The 23,448-nt window shown below is 50.0% G+C and overlaps 1 protein-coding gene across 1 annotated transcript in view; it reads right to left on the reverse strand.

Moving 5' to 3' along the window:
* Positions 1-23,448, reverse strand: part of ABCC2 (ATP binding cassette subfamily C member 2) — a 678,688-nt gene that overhangs the window by 354,078 nt on the left and 301,162 nt on the right. The window contains exon 8 of the mRNA XM_078643538.1: positions 1,035-1,212. Coding sequence (XP_078499664.1) covers positions 1,035-1,212 — 178 coding nt within the window. The remainder of the gene's footprint in view (positions 1-1,034; positions 1,213-23,448) is intronic.

Genomic DNA, 23,448 nt, shown 5'->3' on the forward strand with positions numbered 1-23,448 from the left:
ATAATGAATCGGAAGCCAGCATTTACCAAGGACAATGACACCAGCCAATGAAAAATATGGGAAGAGCGTGTGCCAGGCTTCCACAGCATACTCTACTACAGCATGCCTCGCAGAGCGAGCAGTGCATGCACGCTGCCACTAGGCTCGACCTAATAAAAACTATAGAGGACCTGCCTATAAACCTTGCATTCATTGGGTTTGGTTGAATCCCCCTTGATCCTTCAATTTGGAACCTCCGTACTATTATTCACTTTGCGAGTGGTCCGGTGTGGGGGGGGGTAGGATTGCGGTAGGGGGTCGGGAGTTGACTACTAGTACACCAGAATTCTTTTGATTATCTCTTTGTATTGCACACAAATTCAATTGAATACTATTGAAAATTAAAAAGAATTATTCACACATGCCGCTGCTTACAAGTAAGAAGTTTGGCCCATCTTGTCTGAAGATGGGCCAAAATTAACCTGGGAATTTTGTGCACAATCACAAAGATACACACTAGTTGTCATTCATAAAAACCTTTGTACAGCTCAGCCCTACCCTCGAAAAGATTGGTTGTACTAATCTCCTTTCAAGAGCAGGAGTAAATTCGCATCTCTGGGTAGGTTAAGAGACAGAATAACAGCAGAATTGGTGGAGGTGCCTCGAACAGTATTCCAGAAGGAAGGAAAAAAAACGTTTTGAACTGCAATTGCATCACAGAGTTTAATTTATGCATTTGTACACTATGTACATTTACACAAGTAGTAATGTTTTTGCATGGAGTAAATACGAATCATAAAGTGAGACCTGTTAAGTTCCTGGAGTTAACTGCCGCAGCATCTCATGTGTACTCCTGGACTAATTTTGTGATTTTTATTATTAAAAGGCAGACATGTATTCCTGACTTTTAAGGAAATCCTGACTGTTTCTGTGTAATAACTGCACTCTAAATTACTCCACTAAATAGTCACACACCAGTTTTATGTAGTGAGACCAAATCATATTTAAGCAAAATGTCTGCCAAAGTCCCACCACTTGAAAAGTGCTTCACTCACCTTTTTATACACAGCAGCCATCAGCGCAGTGCGCACTCGCATTCCCAGCACGAAGCACCCTTGAAAGTACTGCTGCAAACACAGAGACTGGATGAAGGCTGTTACCATCAGTAGAACGGCGTACAAATAACCTTGCCATTCAAATAAATCGGTATTAGCAGTAAAGGCCACCAACAATCTGCGAAAATAAGAGGATAATTAAACGGTTGTGCGTGAATTTGTGTTTACTAATTGACTTTCAAAATTTCTGAAACAGTTGAGCGGATCCATGCTCTGGTTAACAGAATTAGACAGGATGTGTGAAGATGCAGGCATACACTAAGGATGACTCTGAAGCCTGGTTGGGGTAATTACTTCTTTATTGATTATATGTGTCTCACACCCAAAGAGCGCCGAGCCTCTGCTCCGGCGCCGCTGCTCCCGCTGTGGTTTTGCGCTCTCCGCGCTCTGCCACGCCCCCTACATCCGCAGCCAATCCTGGCCGCCTGCACGTCACGTCCGCCGACGTGCCGTGCATCAACTAGACCGTCTCTACATATCTCCCTTTTTTCCACACAAACATTGCAACTTACAGTCCGTCGCTCAAATCATAGTCTCTGAACCTCGTGGGCCTCACCACCGCTCTGCCACTCCGTGTCCGTCTTACTGGGGTGGTGTTGTTCTCTTCTTCACCTTGCCTGTTCCTGTCATCACCATTCTCCTCGGCTCTTATCTCCTGCTCGCTGTTCCTTGCTTCTCCCTGTCGTTGCTCTCCTTCTCTCAATGTGATCTCGTTCTCCTGATGTTCTTGCTTCTCACTCTCACATTCTTCTGATTCTCCACCTGCCCTTTCACAGTCCCAAACAAGGATCTTATTACATCTGGCCATGCGGTCTTGTGACCATATGTTGCCGTCACTCAGCCTCGCCGCTCTTCCCTTAATTTCCTTCACCTGCAAGGGCTTGCTGTATTTGCTCTCTCCTTTTCTTTGCAGAGTGGGCAGCTTCACTCTCACCCATTCTCCTTCCTTAAGCTCTGTGTCTCGCACGTTCCTCCGGGCATTATAATGTCTTGTGTATACTGCCTTGGCTTTCTCAATGTTGGCCCGCACCACAGCAGGAGACCATTCACTTACTACCGTCTTTTCCTTCCATACCCGGTTGTCCTGAGTGAATGGTTCTCGGCCGCGCAGCAGCTGGAAGGGGCTGTATCCCGTACTTGTGGGAGTGATCCTGTATGCCCATAACATGTGCCATATGTCCTTCTCCCAGTCTTTGTTGTCCGAGATGGCTGCTTGGATCGACCCCATCACCACCCTATTGAAGCGTTCTACTTGGCCGTTTCCTGCTGGGTGGTATATTGATGTATGCTTCGCCTGGATGCCGTTCCTTTCCATGAAGTTGTCCCACTTTTCCGATCGGAACTGGGGCCCATTATCACCGAGGATAGACTTGGGTATGCCTTCCCTCACAAAAGTGTCTGCCAGGAATTTCACTATCGTTTCCGTGTCCATGGCTTCCTCTATCTTGACCTCAGGCCATTTCGAGAACCTGTCAACAAGGACACACACGTACTTCTGGACCCCTTGGGTGTCTAGGACGGGGCCTAAGATGTCGACGGACAACTCTTCCCAGGGGTTCCTTGGTGTTTCGAATGCACCCAATGCTGGACGCAGGGGTTTGAGTGTCTTGTCTGCGCCTTGGCACCTCACACATTCTCTCACATGTCGTTCCACTCTTATGTCCATTCCCGGCCACCAATAGTTCTGCTTGGACCTCAGTTTGAGCTTCCCAATGCCCAGGTGCCCTTCGTGCAACATATCCAACAGTCTGGGTATGATGTTCGATGGAGGGACGACTTTCTCTCCTCTATATACAAATGTTCCTTGATTGTCCAGGGAGAGTTCCTCCCTCACTTCAAAGTAGGGGTTAAGTTCTCTCCGGACCCGTCTCTTATCCGGCCATCCTTGGGTGATGTAAGTTTTCACCTCTTCTAAGGTCTGGTCCTCTGCATACGCTTGTGTCCACTCTTGAAGGCTGATAACCTTTTCATGATCCTCCATTAGTGCCACCCATTCTTCTGTGCCTGACTTGTCTTCTTCGCTCGGTTCCATGGCCGCCGCTCGGCTCAGGTAGTCTGCTACCTTGTTTTTGCTGCCTGGTATGTGTTCCACATCATACCTAAACTCTAGGAGTTTTAGCGACATCTTCGATATCCGGGGCGTTGCCTCTGCATGGCCACTCGATGTCAGCACTCTCAGTAGCGGTTTGTGGTCCGTCCGTAATTGAAATCTGGTGCCCCACAGGAATTGTCGAAAGCGCGTGGTGGCCCACACCACCGCCAGCATCTCCTTTTCTATCACACTGTATTTCCTTTCTGTCTCACTAAGTGTGCGCGAGGCGAAGCAGATCGTTTCCAACTGTCCTTGCCCTCGGTCTTGCATGAGGACTGCACCCAGTCCCTTGTCGCTGGCATCTGTGGTGAGGACGGTTTTGCCTTGAGGGTCGAACCCTTGAAGGGGTATAGCTCCAGCCACTTCCTTTTTGATGATCTCGAATTCCCTTTGTGTGTCTTCTGACCACTTGAATTCCGTGTTCTCTTTCGTTAGCTGTCTCATGTAATGAGTCTTTGAGGCAAAGTGCTGCACAAATTTTCCGTAATACTCTGCCATCCCCAGGAATGACCTGACCTCTTCCTTGGTGGTGGGGGATGGTGCCTCACAAATCGCTCTGACATTATCTGCTTTGGGAGTTACACCTTGCGCTCCTATCTCATGCCCCAGGTAGGTTACCGAGTTCATCCCTATTCTGCATTTGGACCATTCGGCCGTGAGTCCTTTCCCTTCTAGGATCTTCAAAACTTCTGCCAACTTCCTGTCGTGGTCTGGTATGTCTCTGCCCATCACCAAGATGTCATCTTGGAAGTATTGGACTTCCTTAATGTCCTTGAATAATTGGTGCATCATCTTCTGGAACACCGCCGCTGCTGAAGCTAAGCCGAATGGCATCCTGCGGAATTGATAGCACCCAAACGGGGTGATGAAAGATGTTAGTTTGCGGCTGTCCGGATGCAGAGCTATTTGATGGTATGCAGAGGTCAAGTCTATGGTTGAGTACCACTTAATCCCCCTGGTGCTGGCCAGCATCTCCTCTATCCTGGGCAAGGGGAATCTTTCCACCACAATGGTTTTATTCAGTTCTCTCAGGTCAACGCACAACCGGACCCTTCCGTTGGGTTTCTTAACCACTACCAGGGGCGCCAGCCACTCGGCGCACGTGATGGGTTCTATGATCCCCTTTTTTTCCAGGTCTTGGAGTTCTGCTCTTACAGCGTCTCTCACTGCCAACGGGACATTCCTAGCCTTGTGGGCCACCGGGACAGCGTCCTCCTTCAGGATGATCTTGTGGGCGAATTTTTCCAGCTTCCCTACTGTGCCCCCGAATACCTTGGGATATTCGCTCCTCCATTTGTCCAGACTCGGCCCTGCCACCTGGTCCGTCAGAAGTATTTGCTCCTTGCCACCCGGGTCCAGCTTGATTCCTAGGTCGCCTTGATCCAGCCAACCCAAGACCGACGGCCCTCTCTCCGATACATAGAGTTTACAGTGTGCCGACCGGCCTCGGAATTCGAAGGTCAAGGGTCTGAATCCCGCCATGGGAATGCGATCTCCGTTGTACGTGACTGGGCGGATGTCTAGCTTTTCTAGCTCTGGGCCGAGACGTGGTGCAAATTTCTCCTCCCATACTGCTCTCTGGATGATGGTGAAGGGTGATCCAGTATCTGCCACCACGTTGATCTTGACACCGCCTATAGCCATCTCCAAAACTGGTTTCATCGTGCGTCTACCTTCTCTGTCTAGGACTTTGCCCTCCGTGCTTAGTACCTGGTCCTCAATGTAAATCACAGTGACTTCTTCTGGCTCTGAATCATCGTCCGGATCGTCGTTGCCTTGACCCACACATCTCACCATGCTCTTGGAGGCCTTCTTTCTGCAAACTTTCTCGTAGTGGCCGATTATTCCGCAGAATGCGCACTTGGCGCGGAACGCGGGGCACTTCCGATCGTGCGCCTCGTGTGACCAGCTCCCACACCTGTAGCATGACTTCCTGTTGCTACCTGCTTGTTTACTTGACGTGCTCGTGCTGCTTTGCCACTTGTTGGGCCCTCTTTCCGTTGGTTTCCTGTTTTGATACTCTCTGCGAGGCCCCTCGTCATCTACTTTGTTCACCATTGTGCTGGACGCCATGTCTTTTTTCGTCACTTCAGCACATCGACGTGCTAATTCCGCTCTTTTCACGATGACCAACACCTCCTTCAGTGTGGTGTCTCCACTAGCCCATAGCTTGTCCTGCACATTCGTGCACGTGGTATGCATCACCACCTGGTCCTTGATGAATTCCTCTTCCCAGTTGGCGTACCTGCACGTGGCTGCCAGCCGTTTCAGCGCCGCCACGTACTCCTCCACTGTTTCTCCTTGCCTCTGCTTCCTCTGTTGGAAATTAAACCTATCCAACCGACACGCACACCGCTGGTCTGAAGTGTTCATTGAGGTCTTCGAGCGCATGTGCGTATACATCGTCGTCTGTGGATGCTCTCTGTTTCGGGACCAAGCTCTTGTAAATCCGGAGACCTTCTGGGCCTAAGTTCAGTAGCAAAATGCGTTTCTTCCTCTGGGGTTTGAACACTTCCTCATTCTCATCTTCTAGTACACCTATGAAATTGTCGATGTATTCTCTCCAGTCCTCCCACTTCATGAGGGGTTCTCCTGGGCGAGGTAGGAACTGTACCGGAGCCATCGCGTAACCTGCTTGCGCGCTCATCTTCTCGCTCTTCACTGCGGGTAGTGTTCTTACTTGGCTGCGGGGACTCCCTGGTGTGTCGTCTTGTTCTTCTCCACTTGCTGGGGTTCGGGGACTGTCCGTGTCGGCCCCCTCGGCTCCTTGTGAACCCTCCAGCGCGTGTTCACTGGGTCTGCTGTTCGCTGCGTGGGTCGGTGCCCTTCTCCTGCCTTATTTCTTGGTTGCCAGGGCTTGTCCTCCCTTTTTTTTTTTTTTCCTTCCTCTGCGCCACACCCTCCGGTGTGCCGGGCTCTGCCGCGCTCTTTGGGGTACCTGTTATCCTGCACCAGGTGGTCCTGCTCCTCTGAACCTTGTGGGGTGGTACCAAAGCTTCTGGTGCTTGCTTGTCGCCTGGGGCTGAGTCAGTGGTCCTGCCTTGCTGGGGGGTCTTCAATCCCACCCTCGTCGCCACTGTGAAGATGCAGGCATACACTAAGGATGACTCTGAAGCCTGGCTGGGGTAATTACTTCTTTATTGATTATATGTGTCTCACACCCAAAGAGCGCCGAGCCTCTGCTCCGGCGCCGCTGCTCCCGCTGTGGTTTCGCGCTCTCCGCGCTCTGCCACGCCCCCTACATCCGCAGCCAATCCTGGCCGCCTGCACGTCACGTCCGCCGACGTGCCGTGCATCAACTAGACCGTCTCTACAGGATGCAAGTAAGAAATTCAAACATTAGCGCCTAGGAAATCTTTTGGGGGAACCGCTACACTTACATAAACAAAGGGAGAGACAAGGGAGGGATATAGTTAAAGGTCCAGCATATGTGCCCAACCTACTGTGATATGGTGGGTAGTTGACCACACAGGTACAACTACCCACCACATCACAGTAGGTTAGTTGCCATTACGTTTTTAACCAGGGTATGAGGCAGGATTATTAAAGTAGTGGCCCTGACCACCTTTCCCTGTTTTAACTTATCATAAGCTCACACACTACACTTTCACCTTTTAGGACCCCTCACATGCACTCAACAGGGATAAAAGATCTCTGCCAAAGAGCCCCCACTGAGGGTGCCCGTCGGGAATTGCACCGCTGTCCCGACGAGGAGCACGCCCAATGATGAAGCATGACACCTAGCGGGCTGGGAGTGCGAGGGGCATTATATCCGAAAGGAGAAATTCCCCTTCCTCCTTTTTGGGCTACTGTACATCAGCCAGTTTTTTACATTAGTCACTCTTTCCCTCTTTAGGAACTGCGTAGCCTTTTTTTGTTGCTTTAACCGCTACACTTAAGCATTGGCAAAGCCAATAAGTCTCGCCTATGCAAGAGCATCTGGCTTTGGCAATGTGTTTCAGCCATGTTGTACACCAGAGTGGCTGCTGTTCAGCTTGATTAAAGTTAGTGGTGTGGAGTACTGTATAGTAGAGTGTCAGAGTGGAGTGGCATAGAGTGGAGTATCACAGAGTGGAGTGTCACAGAGTGGTGTAGAGTGGCAAAAAGTGGTGTGGAGTAGTTTAGAGGGGAGTGGAGTGGATTAGAGGCGTTTGGATTAAAGTGGATTGAAGTGGAGTGGATTAGAGAGGAGTGGATCGGAGTGGAGTGGATTGGGGTGAATTGGGATGTATTAGAGTGGATTAGAGTGACTTTGTAGCCTATGTACACCAGGAGAAAAGCATATTGGTAGAATGCTTTTTCCCTATGTGATAATGACAGCATGTATACAGGAACAACACAAAGAAACAAAAAAAGGGCGAATGGGAAGGGAGATAAAGAAACACAGACAATGGAAATAGTACTTGAATCACAGCTCAATCAGCGAAGGGACACTAAGGAAGGGTGAATAAATCAGTGCTTGGTCAATGTTGAATAGAAGAACAGGCAGTAACGTTAAGGCACATGCTGGAGAATCACGAGGCAGCAAAGAAAAGCGACAATTATTCCAAGCGCCTTATTGTACACAATAATGTGTTGCATGCGCTAAGGCATGTTGGTCACACAGACTCAACCTTAAAAAAAGACCTCTTCAGTCCTACTAATCACTACACAGTATGCTTTCATCACTGAGCTTGTGCTGCTGAACTCCTGGTGAAGGCCATAGCCTTCCACCACTACGAGGGTAGTTCTTTGGGTGCCCCTCCTGATCCAACAAGACCGTAAACCATGAGACAGTCTTATGTCAAGACACAAACACATGATCTGTATTTGCCTTTGACAACAAACATCAGCATCAGGGAACCAGACAACAGTAAAATTGGGCACTCAGGGCAGGGGTGCACATCCATTACCATGCAGAGGACTTTTCTGTTCCAACAGTTAAAGACACTGTAGATAATTGTTGGTCATGTCAAGCCGTGGGGTAGCCAGATCCCCCAGTGCCCAAAAGATCAGAAGATTCTGCCACATCACTATAGAAAGCTAAATGCCTATTTTGCTAACCTACTCAAATGTCAGCACTTATTTGTTATAATAGACAACTTAAGCAAGTACAAAAAGCAGAACTAGCGCAATCCACATCAGCAGAAGTAGTAATACCACAACAAATGCATGGCCCGACACATGAAATAACAAGCGTTTGCAATGCAATAGGTCTCACATTTTCGATAATTTGAGCAATTGGCATTGCAAATGATGATACCTTTTTAATTATGTATTGGTTTTTCAAACATAAATTAAAGGTATTGTCATTTACAATTCCAATCGCTTAAACTCTTGCAAATGCGAGAACTTTTGCATTGCAAATGCTTGTTTTAGTTAGTGCCTTGTGACAATAGCACAAGGCTTTAAAAGAGGACGCATGCCTAAAGGCATCCAGTGCACCTTCTCAATTGTATCCCCCACTGATGCATGCCTGGAAAGGCTCAGAAAAAGACGTGGGCAGCATTCTGCACTCTTTGGAGTCTCTGGATCTCACCCTGTGATTCAACGAGGGGAAGAACTCTTCTTATTTCTTTAGACAGTTTTTAGAGGGGCAGAATGGTTGGAGATATTACACAATCAATTGTTTAAGTTAGCTGCCACAATGGAAACATCTTTCACAAGATATGGTACATACCTGTTCGCTCCATTTGACGCATCACAGCAAGTTGTCTTGCTGTACTGCGTTGCGCCAGATATTACTTAATCTGCCCCAAAGTGTTAAAAACAAATATAAAAGGGGGCGTGGCTAGCAGCCGGGAGCGATGGCTGCTGCTTGAACGAGCTCTCACCCATCCACGGCAGCCAAACCGTGATACAGCTGACATACCCAGAGTTTAATGCACTAAATCAAGCGGAAAGTTAGCGGACACCCCCCCCCATGGTAACGGAGTGAGTTTTGCGGGGCCTGCACCTCTGGGACGGCAGAATAACGCTGCCGTAGTTTTGGAGGCCGGAGGAGGAAAGATGGTGGCGGTGGCCTGCTGAGGTAGACGCACACATTAGCTCAACATCCGCAGTGCCTCCCGATGTACTGTGTCCACGACTCTGACCTGCAGAATCCCGGCGTGGAGCAGGAGTGGTGACTGGCACGACACCCAGTAACAGAGCAGCCTCCTCCTTGTGCCGCCGGGCGAGAGGGAGCACCGGCCTGGGGACGAGGCACTAATTGAGGCCCCGGCTCTGAGGCCTACCCGGAGCTGGTGGCGGAGGTCGGAGTGATGGCCACAAGGACGGTAAACTCTCGAGCGACCTCGGCTGCTACCGAGGCGCCCATGTAGGTGCCGAGTAAGCGGTGGGGAAAGGAACAGCGGCTGGAGAAACGCAGGTCCCCCGGAGAAAAGTACTGCCAGTGCTGCGTAACGCCGGGGGACGGCTGCACTTGAAGCCCCGGCTTTTCGGCCTGTCCTGGATACTCTTCGTTTGAAGGTAGGAGACTCGGCCCGCCCACACAGCTTGGTCTAGAGACCTTTTGCACACTGAATACCGGAGGACTGCCCCCCCCCCCTTTTTTTTGTCAAAGAAGTTTTTATTAATTTTTCCAACATAGTTTCAAGGCACAATCCGCCCATTATCCCTCGTAGGGGAAAGCTGGTCACTAGTCAGAGCAATGGAACATATAAAAAAAAGGAACCCCGGTGTACGTGTCAATGCACCCCCATCACAACTTGCCGCTTAACTGAGGGGTACAGATTCTAAAGCTTATTGGTACATAGTGAAAACATTTCGAGAGGGAGTGTCAGTGTAAGCTTATGTCAGCTCCATCGTCATCTCTGCAGAAGTCAGTGTTCCTTGCAGGACCATCATCGAACACAGTTCCAGTGCGTGTGAGTGTAGAGGGGTTCTCTCCCTGGGGTTAAAAGTTAAGCCAAAACTAGTAATCACACCGAGAGTCAAACAATTAAACAAACCCCCCCTCCCCGAGCCCTCCCCCAACTCTGGTGGTGGCCTCTATAACCTGGCCTGGGTTCACCGATGGGGAGCCTACTTAGAGTTGGTAGAGATGTAGGGCCCTAACTGTAGCGGGACAAACTGCTGACGGAAGACCCAGTGAAAGAAAGGAGACCCGCGGCCCCCATCTGAACTCGAAGTTCTTGAAGTCATCCTTAAAAATATCCGACATACGTTCCGGGCTAAGTAACTTCCAGAGTCGGAGTGCCACAGGGACATTGCTGGCGCCTCCCTCCTCTTCCATGCTGCCGCAATAGTGATCTTGGCTGCCCCAATACACAGCCACATGATTCTCTTATCCGCCCTAGTTTGATGTTCGAACATGGGTTCACGGATGCCCAGAAGTATTTCAGTCATGGATGTCGGGATGGGATACCCCAGCATGTCTTTCACCTGAGCTAAGATTTCCTCCCAAAAGGGCCTGATGGTTGGGCAGTCCCACCAAATGTGTTGGAATTCTCTGAGCAGTCCACACCCTCGCCAGCATCTATCGGACGAGCCCGGGAAGATTCGAGCTACCTTGGATGGATGTAAGTACCAGTCCATCATTGTCTTCAAGTGTGCCTCACGTAGATCTGTGGATTGGCTGAATTTAAAAATGTCAGACCACAAATGAGCCCATTCTTCGTCCATAATGTGCCGTTGGGCCATCACTTCCCACATAGACATGTACCTCGGCCGGGGAGAGAGTGTAGTGGACAGCAGAAGTTTGTACAGAGATGAAATTGCCCCCTTCATGGATGAGGATTTAACAGGAAGATCTCAAATTTAGTAAGGAAGCGGGTAGCCCCTTCTCGGGTCTGGGGACCTAAGGCCCAATGCAGCAATTGGGTATAGTGATAGCGCTCAGATTCTCCAACCCCGTAGTCCTCTTACAGTTGTCGAATGCAAGGGGGTCATAGTTATGGAACAAATTTGTCAGCGCCAGACATCCCCCCTCCCGCCAGGCGTCAAAGGGTCCCTGTTGAAGAGCCGGCGGAAATGCTGTATTGGTGTAAAGGGCGAAGGGAATGAAGTCCAGCTTTCATCTTTCGTCACAGAATCCCAGACTCTTAAGGTGGTTTGTGTAGGGGTGCTAAGGTAGGCATTTTTGGGTCTGTCTTGTCTTGCACGCCAGATTAGGTCCCAAATCGTCCTCCCTACTACACTGCGGTCCATATAGAGCCAGTGTTTCTCAGATTCTTTCTGTGATCATTCAACCAGAATCCTGAGTTGCGCTGCTTTTTAGTAGAGCTGGATATCAGGGAGGCCTACTCCCCCCTCCCGTTGGGGGCGGCGAAGCAGGAAGGATGAAAAGCGAGCACGCCCTCCTTGCCAGATAAAGCGTAGGATCAGTGCTTTCACGCGCCTAATGAAGTCCCTTTCCAGTTCTATTGGAAGCGCTTGAAATAGATACAGACATGTACCTCGGCCGGGGAGAGAGTGTAGTGGACAGCAGAAGTTTGTACAGAGATGAAATTGCCCCCTTCATGGATGAGGATTTAACAAGGAAGATCTCAAATTTAGTAAGGGAGCGGGTAGCCCCTTCTCGGGTCTGGGGACCTAAGGCCCAATGCAGCAATTGGGTATAGTGATAGCGCTCAGATTCTCCAACCCCGTAGTCCTCTTACAGTTGTCGAATGCAAGGGGGTCATAGTTATGGAACAAATTTGTCAGCGCCAGACATCCCCCCTCCCGCCAGGCGTCAAAGGGTGCCTGTTGAAGAGCCGGCGGAAATGCTGTATTGGTGTAAAGGGCGAAGGGAATGAAGTCCAGCTTTCATCTTTCGTCACAGAATCCCAGACTCTTAAGGTGGTTTGTGTAGGGGTGCTAAGGTAGGCATTTTTGGGTCTGTCTTGTCTTGCACGCCAGATTAGGTCCCAAATCGTCCTCCCTACTACACTGCGGTCCATATAGAGCCAGTGTTTCTCAGATTCTTTCTGTGATCATTCAACCAGAATCCTGAGTTGCACTGCTTTTTAGTAGAGCTGGATATCAGGGAGGCCTACTCCCCCCTCCCGTTGGGGGCGGCGAAGCAGGAAGGATGAAAAGCGAGCACGCCCTCCTTGCCAGATAAAGCGTAGGATCAGTGCTTTCACGCGCCTAATGAAGTCCCTTTCCAGTTCTATTGGAAGCGCTTGAAATAGATACAGTAATTTAGGACGAAGGGTCATCTTTATTGCATGTAAGCGACCTAGCCAGGATAGAAAGAGAGGTTTCCATCTTGTCAGTTTCGCCTGAATGTGGATGATAGTGGGAGGAAAGTTAGCTGCGTATAGTTTCTCTACTGTCGACGTCAGTTGCACACCCAAATATTGGATAGAGGAGGAAGCCCACGCTAAAGGCGTAAGAGATTGAAGGTGAAGGACCTCCTTCTGTTAAAGGGTGAGATTAAGTATATAAGAGTTATCCAGATTAATTTTAAAGCCTGCAGTCTTCTCAAAGCGATCTAGCTCCTTCTGTAGGTGCGGGAGAGACACCGTCGGGTTTGACAGGGACAAGAGGACGTCGTCGGCAAAAAGAGAGATCTTATGGGATTCTCCTGTGAAGGGGAGACCCTCGATACCAGGGTGTTCTCTGACTGCAATTGCTAGTGGTTTAATACTAAGGGTGAACAACAGGGGGGACAGGGGGCATCCCTGCCTAGTCCCCCTGGAGTGCGTAAAGGGGGAGGACTGCACGTCACTATCCGATACTTTAGACCGCGGGTTTCGTTAATTGGCCCGGATAATGGTTATAAATTGAGGGGAGAAGCCAAACACCAAAAGCGTGGAGAATAGGAACCTCCAGTCAACACGATCGAACGCTTTTTCAGCATCCAACCAGATCAGGATGGTAGGAATCTTAAATTTGTTGGCCTTTTCAATCAAATGGACAATGCGGCGGGTGTTGTCGTGAGTTTGGCGTCCCACAATGAAGCCAGACTGATCAGGGTGGATAAGGAGCGGCATGAGGTCGTTCAGTCTCTTAGCCAGGATAGAAGAGTATAATTTCGCGTCAATACTCAAGAGGGCAATAGGCCTGTAGGAGGCGCAGCGTGAGGGATCTTTCCCGGGCTTGGGAATCACCGAGATCACTGCCTCGGACATGGAATCAGTCGTGTCCCCGTCAGCGGCCATTTTATTAAAAAGCCTAACTAGGTGGTGACCGATGTCAGGTGCGAATGTCTTATAGAAAATCACAGTGTAACCGTCAGAGCCCGGTGCTTTATGGGGTCTCAGTGCTTTAATAGCTGAGGTAACCTCGTCAAGTGTGATCGGGGCTATAAGCTCGTCATTCCAGGCGGGGGAGACCTGAGGGATGGGCAGGTTCTTAAGGAAGTCCTGTTGGCTGTCAACATCCAAAGTGTCAGCAGAGTACAGGGTCTTGTAAAACTCCCCGAAGATGTCCGCCTTGTCCTCGTCTCTATGGATAATATCTCCTGAGGGATCTTGAATACCCCCTATATACTCCCTTTCCCTTTTATCTTTCCGTTGCTTAGCGAGGTGTTTCCCTATTTTATTGCCTTGAGTATAAGAAAGATTACGCAGCTTAAGAAGAGTGAACTCTGCCCTATTATTATAGATAGCTTGGAGTTTCCCCCATATCGCCGTGAGTTTGCGTAGTGTCTATCTGGTGGGTGTGTGCTTGTGAATTTGTTCAACAGTCGCTAGTTCCGCCTCGAGTAGTTCTCTCCCCTTGGCCCGTTGTTTGTTCAGGGCTGAATTGAGCGCGATGCACTTGCCTCGCAGCACGGCCTTAAAGGAGTCCCATGTATTATATTCAGAGGTGTCTTCCGGTCTATTAAGGGTGAAAAATTATTTGATAGTCTCCCGTAATTGGGCACACGATTCCTTATCCCTCGCTAAGGACGCCAGAAAATACCACCAAGCAGGCGATGGAGCGTTACCAAACCAGGAGAGACATACAGAGTATAGGCTATGATCCGAGACGGATATGGGAAATACCTTGGCCTCCCTGAAATTGCCCTGTAAGGACTGGCTGGCGAAGATGTAATCCAGCCGGGAGTAGGAGTGGTGGACGTGGGAAAAGAAGGTATAGTCCCGGGTTTGGTGGTAGAGAGCGCGCCAGGTGTCCAACAGGCCTAGGTCTTGAATAGGTCTCTGTGTATCAATGGAAAAAGAGCCCATGTCAGAGCGGCGAGTGTGTGTGCTATCAAGATCTGGGTGCCAAACTAAGTTAAAGTCCCCCATAAGAAACAGAGGTCCCTCAGCAAAATCCGTCACCTTACCCAGGAGAGTATGCAGCAATCCCTTCTGCCCAGTGTTAGGGGCGTAAAGCACCACAAAGGTGCACAGTTTCCCTTTCAGTCGCCCCTTGACCATAATCCAGCGTCCGTTCCTGTCGCTCTGCACCCCTAGAGGCTGGAACTGAGTGGTAGACCGAAATAGGAGTGCCACCCCCCTATGCTTGGTAGAGGCTGAGGACTTATAAATAAGTGGGTATTGCTTGTGTTTTAGACGGGAATCCTCAGATTTAAGTAAGTGTGTTTCCTGAAGGTCGACTAGGTCAAGGTGATGATCTAGTATATACTTCCAGACTTTCTGTAGTTTCTGAGGGGATTTGAGCCCCTTGACGTTCCAAGTACCTACGGTAATCGGCATTGCAAAGCAGGACCTATGTATCTTCTCACTGACATTCCAATCAGCATGCCCCCAATAACCACCGTGTTATCTTCCCAATCTCTCGCCCAAGGGCGCCGGAAGAGACCCGAGTGCTTTAAAGTGCCTGAATTTTCTCAAAGATTGTCACAGCTGTGGCCACCATCGCCCCGTCCCTCCCCCTTCTCCCCCCCAATTCCATGCACAAATCCTGCCAGGAAAGAACAAAGCAGGACAGCCACCACCTTCACTCCCGCCCTAACCCCCCACCCCCGTAAAACTCAACGAAACAAGAAACCAAAACAACAATCGAAAACCATTGGTCTGTCGCAGCGCGGCGCAGATCTGCCCCGCATAGACTGGTGGGGACAACGGGTCCCGGGACCCAGTCAGCACAGCACTGTAGCGATATCTCAATGAGGAATCTGTGTAACATAAGGCACTCACAGTTTGTCCCAGACAATGCAGCTTTAGCCACCTTTCCCAGCTTTAAGTCCTTGGTCGCCATGGTACAATCCAAACTGAGGCAAGGGGAAATAAGGTTCACCCCCTCTACGAGAGAGTACTGCTCTGAGCTATGTCACAACTACCCGTTTGGTAGACAATCCCCGTGGCAGCACGTCGTCTTCCGTGTTTCCCCCGTCTTGTGTTCTGCGACCAGGCCAAGTTAGAGGCTGCACCCCCTGGAGAGTTTCCGGAAGCACCCGAGGAGGAGTCTCCCTCCTCCGTTGGCAGGCCCAGGAGGTGCAAGCCGTCTTTCAAGTCGGTGATGTGGCGTCTCTTGTTGTGAAGCTCGAAGCTAAGGCCAAAGGGGTATGTCCATCGGTATTTGATCTCGTCTTCCTGGAGTTTGGAAGTGATAGGCCGCAGCGTCTGTCTGCGCGCCAGCGTAGAAGGGGCGACATCCTGAAAGATGGCACAGGAGAAATTCTGAAATGAGATGGAGTGCTTTGCCCTGGCCGCCTGTAAGAATGCCTCCTTGGTTTTGTAAGAGTGGAATTTCGCCAAGATATCTCGAGGCCTCCTCCATTCGCCCCTTTGGGGAGGGCCCTCTCTGTGTACTCTGTCCAACTTTATCTTGAGCACTGTGGGGCTCAGGATCTCCGCAAAGAGGCCCTCCAGAAAAGCCTCCAGGTCTGGCCCCTCTGCGCCCTCTTCCAGATCTTTGACACGAATGTTCTCCCACCGAGCGCGGTTTTCCAGGTCTTCAGACTTCAGCTGTGTTTGCTGGAGTTGTTCCTTAAGGGTCCGGTCATCCTCCTGACACTCCCCCACCGCTTGTTTGTGTTCTTGGTGGTGTGTCTCTAAATCGAGAACCCTGGTTCCAACGGACTTCACGTCTCTTTGGAGAGAGGCAAAGCGTTCCGACAGATCAGAGCGTAATTGGTCAATAGAGGATTTAATGTCCTGGCCAAGCTCATTGCGCAGCTCAGACTTGAAGTCCTTAAACATGGACAGGAGATCTGCCTTGGAAAGTGCCCCTGAGAGCCGACCGATTATCAGCAGCAGTGAAAAAATCCGATACCTTGCCAGTTCCCTTGTTTGTACCCTTCTTCGGAGGCTCAAGGAAGTGGGCCCACACTGCTCAGTCGTCTCTGAGTTCGCCGGGGGCACCCCGTCTTCATCCAATGTAGAATCAGAAAGAGGCCCGGGAGGTAGCAGGAAGCAGCGATGCGCAGTCTCCCAGCAGCTCACATATCGCGCCGGCGGCAGTAAACTTCCCCCGTGTCTGCATGCGCTTCTCCGCACCTCCGTAATGGCGTGGGGGGGAGGTCTTGCTAGTCGCGCGGTCGCCCGGTGTTAGCAGAGGTAGCCTTCTCCAACCTTCCCAGGCTGCAGTAGCTGCCAGGCAGTGTCTCGGACATCCCAAACGCCGCCCATCAATTCTCTCGCTGTTTGCAAATCAGATTGTGCATTGCCCCACTGCCGGTACTCTGCAAGGCCATGTCCGGGTTTGCAGGAGTGAGCCGGAGCTCCACGAGGCCGTCGCCACCTCAGGGTGTCCCATCGGCCGCCATTTTGAAGTCAGGCAGACGGTTTAGCTGTCTTTGGAGTGTTATAGAGTAAGTGCAAGCTCCTGCAGACGGCAGAGACTCACCACCTAGACCTCCACCGCCTCTGTAGTGTCAGCGCTCCCTTCAGCCGCCTCAAAGAACGCCGATCGCAGCCCCCAGCTGCCCCGCTGGGTTACGCCCTGGCCGCCATCTTGTGCCCGGGGCTACTCGCCGCTCCAATAAGTAGCTTTACAGGGCTCCCGGGGCCTCGACAGTTTCTTAGGGTGCCACCTTATTATGCCTCAGGTTTTCCGCCGCCCGGGGATGGTCCGCGGCTGCGATTCCATCGAGTTTCGCCGCCAATAGGGCTCACCGAGTGCTGCGTGGACCGGGAGACGAAGCAGGTCACGTCTGCTCGGCCATCTCGCCCGGCCACACCCCCTTCCCCCCCTTTTTAAAGGGCTACGGCTGCTGACTGTAGTTGTGAACTTGGAAGCTGGGGGCTTGATTATGATTGTGTTGCATGGTACTACTGCTTATGGGCAGACACTGTAAACGTCGAGGGGGCCTGCTTGATTCCTCCGACTCTCTTCAAGTACCTAGACGAAACTGCGACACTGCCAGACCTGCTTTCCTAATCTGCCTGCCTGGGCCTAGGAGGGTTCAACTGTCTTCTCTGCCTCTAAATGGGGTGGATGCCCTAGAGGCCTGACTGTGGGCTAGTGCACGGCCTGTGCTGAATGAGCGGGACGTTGGATCATGCAGGTGGAATTGCTTGACTGCGTTTAAACTGGCTGGACGTTGGTTGGTCCCATGATATTGCGCCTTCAGACCGTAGAGCACCCAACGGAGACTGTGGCTATTTCACCGGCAGATAGGTGCGAAAGGAGCCTGGGCCCCACACAGATTTTCTGCAACCTTGGATAGAAAAGGTGTTGACGCTCCCCGCTCCATCCACCCTCCTGTGAGATTCATACTGCAATCCGAAGAATGGCGACAGGTGGCAGGGGGTCAAGGAATAGCGCTCAGAGGCAATTGGCGAAATTTGCATGGACCAAGGGAGGAGACAAAGGCGACTCGCCGAGATCAGATAAAGAAGGATCGGAGGTGACGCCACCATCTGCTCCGGAACCAACGCTGCATTATGTTATGGCAGCCATAGGTGGAATGCGCATATCTGTAGACTCAGTCATTGTAGAGGTCTCACTGCTCAGAGCGGACTTTAAACAAATGAACAAGAAGGTGAAGGAGCTTAAAATAATGGCGACAGCCCTACGGGAGGACACCTCGTAACTCCAATGCCAAATGTGGGACATGGAGAAAAGGCAGGTCAGAATGGCGCAACAACTGGATGATTATGAAGGGAGGGCCCGCCGAAATAACATTCAAATTCTTGGCGTTCCGGAACGAACAGAGTGGTCCGCGGCAGATCTCTATGTAGAGGACCTAATTACGAAACACCTAAAACCTAAAATGCTGTCTAGTTATTTTTTCCATAGAACGGGCCGATAGGGTACCAGGCGGAAGACCTAGACCTGGTGCGCCACCGCGGACCCTGATCGCCAGAGTGTTTAACTATCGATACAGGGACATCATCTTCCAAACCTCTAGGTCCGGCCCTCCGCTAAAAATAGACAACTATGAAGTGACTTTCTTCTCAGACTTTACGGCCAAGGTCCAGGCGCAGAGGAGGAGTTTTCAAACTGTTAAGCAAGAACTGCGGAGCAGGGACATCAAGTACGCAATGCTCTTCCCAGCAAAATTGAGAATAGAACAGGATGGTAAACCATGGTTCTTTGACTCGCCGGATGCGGTTTGGGACTGAATGGAGGGCTGGACTACTGTGGGGGACCGGAACCGAAGTCGCCGAGACAGAGCAGAGCAGAGGAATGACACATGCCCGGAGGCGACGGCAATGGAGGCCACGATGGAGCAGAGTGGACTGAATGACCAAGAATGATACAGATCCCTGTACTCATGTGGGGCCTGATATCACAGACATACACAAGTAGTGGAAAGGGGGGGGGAGCCTGAGAATGCACGGACTTATAGACATACTATGTTTTGCTAAGCTCGGGGTGTATGATGTGTTTTAATTACTGACTGACCAGATATGTTATGATGTTGTTTAATTTTCCATATCAGATTCACGGCTGTGGTTTCCTGATGACACTGTAAGATGCCAGTGGATGGGGGGACTAGTTCCCCTCTGCGTTTCTAGCATGGGTGAGGGGGATAGAGGCACTCTGCCATATTTGGGGGTGGGTAGTTTTACATCCACAGGCAGGGGAGCAGGGAGGGGGGTGGAAGGGAGTGTTAGGGGGGTTACTAGGGGATGGAGGGGTGACTGTTCAGTTTGCCAAGAGAACGAAGAGGCCAAAAAAGTGAAGGGAGGGGGAAAAGTAGGTTTTTGCGTTGTGTTCAAACGTTCATGGTTTTAAGTTCAGGGCTAAGACTAGCAGATATCATTGATAGGGTGCGTATTATTGGGAATGGTTTGACAAGCTATATTACCTATGACGGGAGAAACAAAGTCTATGTGCAACAATATTGGTACTAGCGTCCCCTCTACGACCTCAGTGTCTCTTATGACTTTAATTACTTGGAATGTGTACGGATTGGGGGATAAAATTAAAAGAGGTCTGGTGTTACAATATATACGGCGCACAGCACCAGCCATGGCATTGCTACAAGAAACGCATTTGGTGGGTTCGACATGTAAGGCTATGGACCGATGGGGGTACAAAATGGTAGCACACTCAGAGTTTTCAATGGGTTCTAGAGGGGTTGGTATATTAGTACGAAAAAGATTCCCACTAATTATACATCATGTTTGGACGGATAAACAGGGGCGATTTGCTGCTATTTCATGTCAATGGGAGGTAAAACGATTTAATATTATATCAGTATACATCCCCCCTACCCTACACTCAGTGGCCCTCCCCGCTCTCAGCACATTACTACTGAGCTTGCCGGAGGGAGAACTACTTATGGGGGGAAACTTTAATGCAGTGCTGAACGGGGCAAAAGACCGCCACCCCTGCAGAACAGTGGGGACGGGAAGTTCCCAAATGACTGGGTTTTTAGATGCGCTGGGCCTCACGGATGGATGGAGATACAAACACCCTAAGGAGCGCAGTTACACTTTCCAATCGGGAGTACACAATAGTCTCTCACGTATTGATTATTTTTTTATCTCCGCAGACAGCCTTCCTTATTTGACTGAGGCAGAGATACGTCCCAAGGGCATTTTCGATCACTCACCAGTCTTTATGGCCTATACATCACACATTAAGGTTCTACAACAAATTTTTCCAATCACCCCAGGCTATTTACAGGTCCCCAAAATTCGAAAGGACATTATTGCAGTCACAAAGCACTACTTCCAAGATAATGTAGACTCCGTACACACCCCAGGTGTTCTATGGGAAGCCTACAAGACCGTGCTGAGAGGACAAGCTATTGCCTCAATAACGGGTCATAGGGGAGCTGCAAGGGGTGAGTTGGATGCGATTGAGGCTGAACTGGCCGTGCTCCAAACGCAACATGAGTTGGACCCCACTGCAGAGACAGCCCAAAATCTACGTCTCAAACAAGGTGAGCTTACTGAACACCAAAGAGAACAAGTAAAATTGCGGCTTTAAAACACGAGACACACCATTTACGAAGTAGGAGATAAGGCGGGCAAACTCTTGGCCTGGTTAGATAAGAAGGAAAGGGCACAGAGGACGATTGCACAACTTCGCACCCCGGCAGATGCGGTAGTCACCACCCCTGCAGACATAGTTGACACCCTTGCTGACTATTATGAACAGGTCTATACGTCCGACTCACAAATGACAACAGAGGAGGCACAAACCTACATTAAAGATATACAAATGCCGTCACTGTCAGAAGATGAGGCCTTACTTCTAGAATCAGACTTTATGAAAGACAAGGTTCTTACCGCAGTTCACTCTTTGCAGTCAGGAAAGGCTGTGGGACCTAATGGGATCCCCATTGAGCTTTACAAGCGCGTGTCTGATCTAACAGTCCCGCATCTCCATGCAATGTTTCTTAAGAGCCTAGAGACAGGGGAAATGCCGCATGATCAACGAATAGCTACTATAATTGCAGTACCGAAACCTGGCAAACCCCCGGACGAATGTACATCGTACCGTCCAATATCCTTACTTAACGCGGAAGCCAAGATCCTGGCGAAGATGATTGCCAACCGACTAACCCCACATCTTGAGACACGGATACACCCGGACCAGTCCGGGTTTATGCCCAACAGAAACACTGCTCTTAATTTGCAGAGGGTCCACGCAGTGATGGCACGGATACCGAGTCTTTTTGAGCCTGCGGTCATCCTCTCTCTGGATGCTCGAATGGCGTTCGATATGGTGGAATGGCCCTATTTATTTGCTGTCCTCAGACATCTCGGTTTTGGACCCAAACTCTATGCATGGGTGCAATTATTATACTCCAAACCCTTTGCACATGTGGTGGCTAACGGCCATATCTATAGGAACTTCCCACTAGGTCGTGGCACGCGCCAGGGATGCCCATTATCCCCCTTGCCTTTTGCATTAGCACTAGAACCATTAGCAGCCTGGGACCCCATGATCAAGGGGCTAAGCTGGACCACGACTTGGGAAGACGGCATATCGTTGTATGCGGATGATATTCTTTTATATCTGACCTCACCCAGGTGATCGATCCTAGTGCCCCTAAATATTTGCAAAATTTTGGGGCGGGTCTCCGGGTATAACATCAACTGGTTCAAGTTCGTCTTGTTTGTCCTTGCGGGCCCTCCTCCAAAGCTCCCGACGGATTGCCCACTAAAAATTACAGAAGAGCCTTTTAAATATTTAGGGATCTGGGTGACACCTAATCAATATGCTTTCTTCCCCCATAATCTGGAACCCCCTCTTGAACGATTCCGTAATGATGTGAAGCATTGGCATACTCTGCCCTTGACCCTTCTGGGTAAAGTGGCCTTATATAAAATGATGACACTTCCTCGATTGCTCTATGTATTTGAAAATATCCCATTCCCTGTCCCCCGAAATATTTCAAGTCGATCGAAGCACTAGTTTTGGGCCTACTCTGGGGAGATAAACCTGCACCATATCACAACATAAATTGATTAGGGGCTGGTATGATGGTGGGGGTGGCCCTCCCAGACATTCAGTTGTATTACTGGGCGGCTCAATTAAAAATAATAAACCAGTGGCTGCACGTCCCCCAGACGGAACCAGCGTTTAAGGCAGACAGGTTTGAACTAGGCGAGGCTGATGTACTTGCTGCACTGTATGATAAAAGAGGCGCCTCAGCCCTGATTGGTCCGACGGCGCACACAGTTAATCTGTGGTATGTGGCTCAGGCCCGTCTTAAATGTAAAGACACTATTACTCAGATGACACCGCTTTGGTCGTCGCGTCGACTAGGTAAACTCCGCAACAGTAAAGGCTTCAAGACGTGGGATCTGATCGGAATCTCCACGGTGGGAGACTTATGGAAAAGGGGTGCCATCTTAACATTTATGCAGCTCAGAACTCAATACGATTTAGCGCACACAGAGAGGTTCAGGTACTTGCAAATACGTCACGCCCTGGGGTCACTTGTTCAGCCTGATGTGGATATACCGGAATCCACCACGCTAGAGGACAGGCTCTTAACAGAGCACATGCCCAAAAAAGCGACCTCGTTCGTAAATCGTAAACTAGTTAACAACCTACCGGACCCAACCCTGAAACTAAAGAACACTTGGACTACTGACTTAGGAGAGTTCGATGAGTCAGACTGGCAGACAGCGCTGTCCTCCCCCCGAGAGGTGGCCATACCATTCAGATTTAGACTCGTACAACTGAAGATATTACACCGTGTGTACAACACTAGGAGCACCCTACACACTATAGGGAGAGCCACACAAAAATTCTGTCTGAGAGGGTGTGGAGAGGAAGGGACGTTCTTCCACACCATATGGGAGTGCCCCCAAGTGGCAACATATTGGGCCAAGGGCATGAAGACTATGTCGCCGGTGGTGAAAGACTCGGTGGTCCCGGAGCCACGGCGTTGCTTACTGAACATCTGGGAACCGAATGATCTCACTCCCTCAGCACAGGATTGGGTAACATTAGGTATAATGTATGCTAAAAGAAACATTGCCAAAAACTGGGGATCTCTGGAGGTACCAGCGCTCACGGATTGGTGTAAGGATCTCGATTTAGCAATGTTGGCGGAGAGGACAGTGTACCTGAACCGGAAGTGTTCTCGGAAATGGGACAGAATCTGGGGTGCATGGAACGAATATAGGGGATATATGTGCGAACCGCCGATGCAAGATAGCGAGGATGACTCTGAGTGAGAAAAGAGTGGACGTGGGGAATTTCTGCACCGTACCGAGTAAATTTCATTGTAACGATTATATTCATCTCTGTCATGTGTGTTTATGATTATGTACCTGACTTGCCTTGCTCAATGTATGCACCTTTTAACTGATCTATGCCCTGTGTTTGCTACATAACAATAAAAACTGTTTAAATTTTTTAAAAAAAAGATAAAAAGGGATGCAAAATGGTCGCTCCGAGTCAGCAAAATCGTAAAGGCAGATTCGGAGTGGGTGATGTGGGTAAAGATAGGATCCAGCCAGAGGCCTGCTATTTGAGTAGACTGTGTAATTTTAAGAGCGAAGCCTAGACAAGCTAGCTTTGAATGAAGGTAAGAGACAG

The sequence above is a fragment of the Lissotriton helveticus genome, chromosome 5_1 (assembly GCF_964261635.1).
Source record: "Lissotriton helveticus chromosome 5_1, aLisHel1.1, whole genome shotgun sequence".
NCBI classification, from domain to species: Eukaryota; Metazoa; Chordata; class Amphibia; order Caudata; family Salamandridae; genus Lissotriton; species Lissotriton helveticus.